A 4,049-nucleotide genomic window follows, 5' to 3' on the forward strand; every position below is an offset into this window, starting at 1 on the left:
GGGGGGTGGGGGGGGGGTTGGGTTTTTGGGTTTTTTTGCTTCGACTTTAACAAAGTAAAGGGTTCTTTAGTTATTATTTTCCTTTATGATAACCAAGATAACTCTTCAATACCTGTTTTTCTTTTTGATAACTGAGACAGCTTGAGCTCTGTTTTTCCAGACACTGAATCATTTCTGTTACACTCTTCTGCACCTTCTGCAGTTTTTCAGTACCTTTGTTTCACATGAGGATAATAGAACTAAGAATACTAAAAAAAAATCAGACTCCTTAACAGTCAGAATAATTAACCATAGGAAAAATATTTTACTGAAGGTGTCATAATGTGATACAAAGAGTTAGCAGTCACTGCCCTGTTCCTCCTTATTTTGACCTGGTTTATGCAAGGGTTGCACTGTTTTTTAGCTATAGTATTCTCAGGATCCATCATAAGGGGCAGACCCTGGCTTTTACAGTACTCATTTATGCTTTGAAAAGAAGTGCTACAGAGGTAATTTTAGATTGGAGTACCTTCTTCCTAGGTCACCTGAAAGGACTTATTCTTCTACCTTGTTCAGTAGGAAGTTTTACAGGGCAACTGATGATAGTAACTTCCTTGGAAGATGAGAGTTTGATCTGGATCCTTGCAACTGTCTCACACAACTTTTACACTGCATATCTTAGTGCATTTTCAAAATGTGGAGGCAGTCATATTAACAAAGAAAAGATTACACTGATATATCATATTCCCCTTGTGTTGCAGATTTAAACTATATCATTGTAATAAACATTCTAACCAACAGATCATAGTTCTATTAATATAAAACCTGGATATGGGCAAGTCCTTAACTGGAGTTCGTAGAAGAAAACATTGAAAAAGGAAACACTCTCTACAAACTCTAGTGTGTACTTCCACTGTTTGCTGTACATAAACAAAAACTTTAAAACCCATTAGACCTGAAGGGGAAAAGAAAGAGCCAAAAGCGAGAAGAAATTTTAACATCTTGTGGTTTGAGATTGAGGAAGGAAAAGCAAATCGAATTGTTTGTTACCTTAATGAGCATATGAAGTCTGCAAGCAGAGGCAGAGCTCCAATAAGCTGTTTTGCAAACACTGCTTTAGAGAGAAGTGTTCCACCTGGGAACATACATTTGGTAACTAAGGGTTGCTTGGTCCAAGAGACAAATATGACAATGGCTGGAAATAGGAGCTTGGCACATTCAGACTGAAAGTAGGGAGCAGGTGGGTTTAGTGTGTTTTTTAATGGTTATTTAGATAACATTAAAAATTGTGCTAGATATTCTGTTATAGCCAACTACTAAATCAAGATTGGTTAGTTTTTCTAAATCATATGCGTACGTAGTTCAAACGATAAGTAATGAAGCAAATTTCTATGCTCTGTCTTAGGGAAACAGAGACGATGTCAGTGGTTCAGTCTAACATTTTAATCTATTTCTTTAAATCATGTTTTCCCAGTAGTGTTGAGAGCAGCACCCCTTTTTCTTAAGGCATGTTCACTAGCAGTCAAAGAAAAACGTAAGGCAGTCAGCTTTCAAATAAGGGATGTTTTGCAAAGTTATGATGGCAGCTACATGAATCGGCCTACTGACAGCATTTCTTGTCTTTCAGGCTTGCGGTCTCTTGGGATGACTATCGCACAGTGCTACGAGGAGGTTGGCCTTCTGCTGCTTTTCCTCTCTGTAGGAATCTCTATATTTTCCACCGTGGAGTACTTTGTTGAGCAAGGCGTGCCAGGCACAACTTTCTCAAGCGTACCTGGTGCTTGGTGGTGGGCAACAACTTCCATGACAACTGTTGGTTATGGTGACATTAGACCAGACACTACCATTGGTAAGGTAGTGGCCTTTATGTGTATACTATCAGGAATACTGGTTTTGGCTTTGCCAATAGCTATAATAAATGACCGTTTTTCTGCCTGTTACTTTACACTGAAGATAAAAGAAGCTGCTCTTCGGCAGCGTGAAGCTTTAAAGAAACTCATGAAGAACTCATCCAGCGACTCTAATATCAATGTTAATTTGCGAGACATATATGCACGCAGTGTCATGGACATGTTACGGTTAAAAAGCAGAGAGAGAGCAAGTACAAGGAGCAGTGGAGCAGATGATTTTTGGTTTTGACTTTTAAGTTATTTAGTCTTGTGTAGCAAATAGACTACTGCAAAAATGTAGTATTAAGCATCTCTTTTTTTATTATTCGCCACACAGTGTATTTGCTTTCCCAGCTGGAGTTTTACTTGGACAGACTGAGATAACCACTGTATACAAAAGGCAGGATTCATAATATGGAATCTCTCAAGGGGCTCTGAAGCCTGCTTCCAGAACTGGATCGTGGTGGGTGCAAGGGGAAATAATGGGTCCATCAAAGTAAAACAGTGATGCAAACACTTGTCTATGAATCTTATGTCCTTGCTAATGTATAGTAATAAAGTCTTAGCCAAAATTGCCATGGTGTTTTGAATTTTAAAGAACTATAAGATTTGTATTTGCATTGGAAGAACAAAAGTTAAAGACATGAAGAAAATCTGAAAGGGGAAGTCTAAGGGAGTGAAATGTTCAATAAATTTATGATGGCATTCCTATAATGATCTTCATCTTGTCCCCCTTTCTTATCCCCATCTTCTACTCCATTTGCATGTGAAAGAGGTTACTAGACCCTGGGAGGAAGAATTTTGTCATTTGAAGAGAAGCAAAGGGCTACCAGATACGTGGTGGGTATCAGGAGATAGGTGAAAGTATTAAGCAGATGCAAGATCTGCAGCAAAGTATAAAATAGTCATGAAACAGGTGCCATAATGTAGAGCATCCTCTGCAGTTGCTCTGGAAGTTGCAGGAGCTAATACAGCCTTTGCAGCATAGAAGTAATTTACAAACTTAGTTTGAACTATACCTTCTCTGTGTGTTTTGATTCCCATAACATTTGTGTAGCTAAGCAGTTCTTGTGCTCAAGTAAAGTCACTGGTGGATATCAGAAGAAACAGAAATGGTAAAAGATAACAAGTTATTCATTTCTCGATCTCCCATTAAAATCAGTAGGTATTCCAAGTGGGCCAGATTTTTAAAAAAATTCACTGACCCATTATTAGAAAAATCCTTCATCAAAATCTTTTCTTCCAAAGGAAAAATGAGCACTTGTTGGACCGGATGCTTAGTCTAATGCAGTAATCAAAATACAAATTTAAAATAATCAAAGGTTTTTTCGGTCAAGTTTCCCACCACTTACCTCTCCGGTGGCCCAATATCATTCTTAGCAAACAAAGCTTTTCTTTAGTATAATTTCACTGTCCTAGACTATGACATTGCCAGAGTTTGCATATAACTCAACTAGTAGGTTAAATAAAAACATCACAAACCTCTCTCATTTCACATTTCTTTTGGGCAATACGAGTACAATCATTATTTACATTTGACATTAATTCAACATACTAAGAAGAAACATCTATTAACTGTGGATTATTTAATTGCATGAGGTATTTATCTAGAAGACTTAAACTACCTTTGAGGATATATGAATGGGTGAAATAACCTGCTTTTAATAAACATTGAATAATACTTGTTTTGAAACAACAGTGTGTTTTCCTCCAATTCCCTATAAATGGTAGTGTAAACATAATACAGCAAGCAAAATTTTCAAAGGCGCCAACCTTGATGCAAACTGAGTAGCATTTCAGCATGGAACTTCTGATTTGTCATCTGGCATCAGTCGGCATTTGGATTTGGGACCAATGCAGCACATGCAGCTGTCACCAGGGTCAGAAGGAAGCCAAGGAAAGCACTGGACACCAAAAGAGTGTGTATTGCTCTACCAGAAATTGTCTAGGTGTGAAAATTCGTAGGTCAGCTTCGTGGTCTGTGTCACACAGAGAGCAAAGTGTGTCATCACAGTGTTCCCCTCTGCCCAAATACTCTATGAATCCATCACAAAACTCCCGTTGATGTCCAGGAGACAAAATTAATTCTGCAGGGGAAGGTTGGATGCAGCCCACTCTAGGTTATTATTTCATAGCTCCTCAGATCAGGATGTCTCTCAGGCTGCACAAATTGTACAGGCT

At 38.3% G+C, this 4,049-nt stretch overlaps 1 protein-coding gene across 1 annotated transcript in view; it reads left to right on the top strand.

The window, feature by feature from the left end:
• The window catches only part of KCNV1 (potassium channel, subfamily V, member 1), a 9,218-nt gene extending 6,775 nt beyond the window's left edge, over nt 1–2,443 (top strand). Inside the window, exon 3 of the mRNA XM_009327093.1 lies at nt 1,607–2,443. Within this exon, the coding sequence (XP_009325368.1) occupies nt 1,607–2,118 (512 nt within the window). The 3' untranslated portion in view covers nt 2,119–2,443. The remainder of the gene's footprint in view (nt 1–1,606) is intronic.
• Nucleotides 2,444–4,049: the final 1,606 nt, after the last annotated feature.

Source organism: Pygoscelis adeliae, unplaced genomic scaffold, assembly GCF_000699105.1.
Source record: "Pygoscelis adeliae isolate BGI_AS28 unplaced genomic scaffold, ASM69910v1 Scaffold911, whole genome shotgun sequence".
Lineage (NCBI taxonomy): Eukaryota > Metazoa > Chordata > Aves > Sphenisciformes > Spheniscidae > Pygoscelis > Pygoscelis adeliae.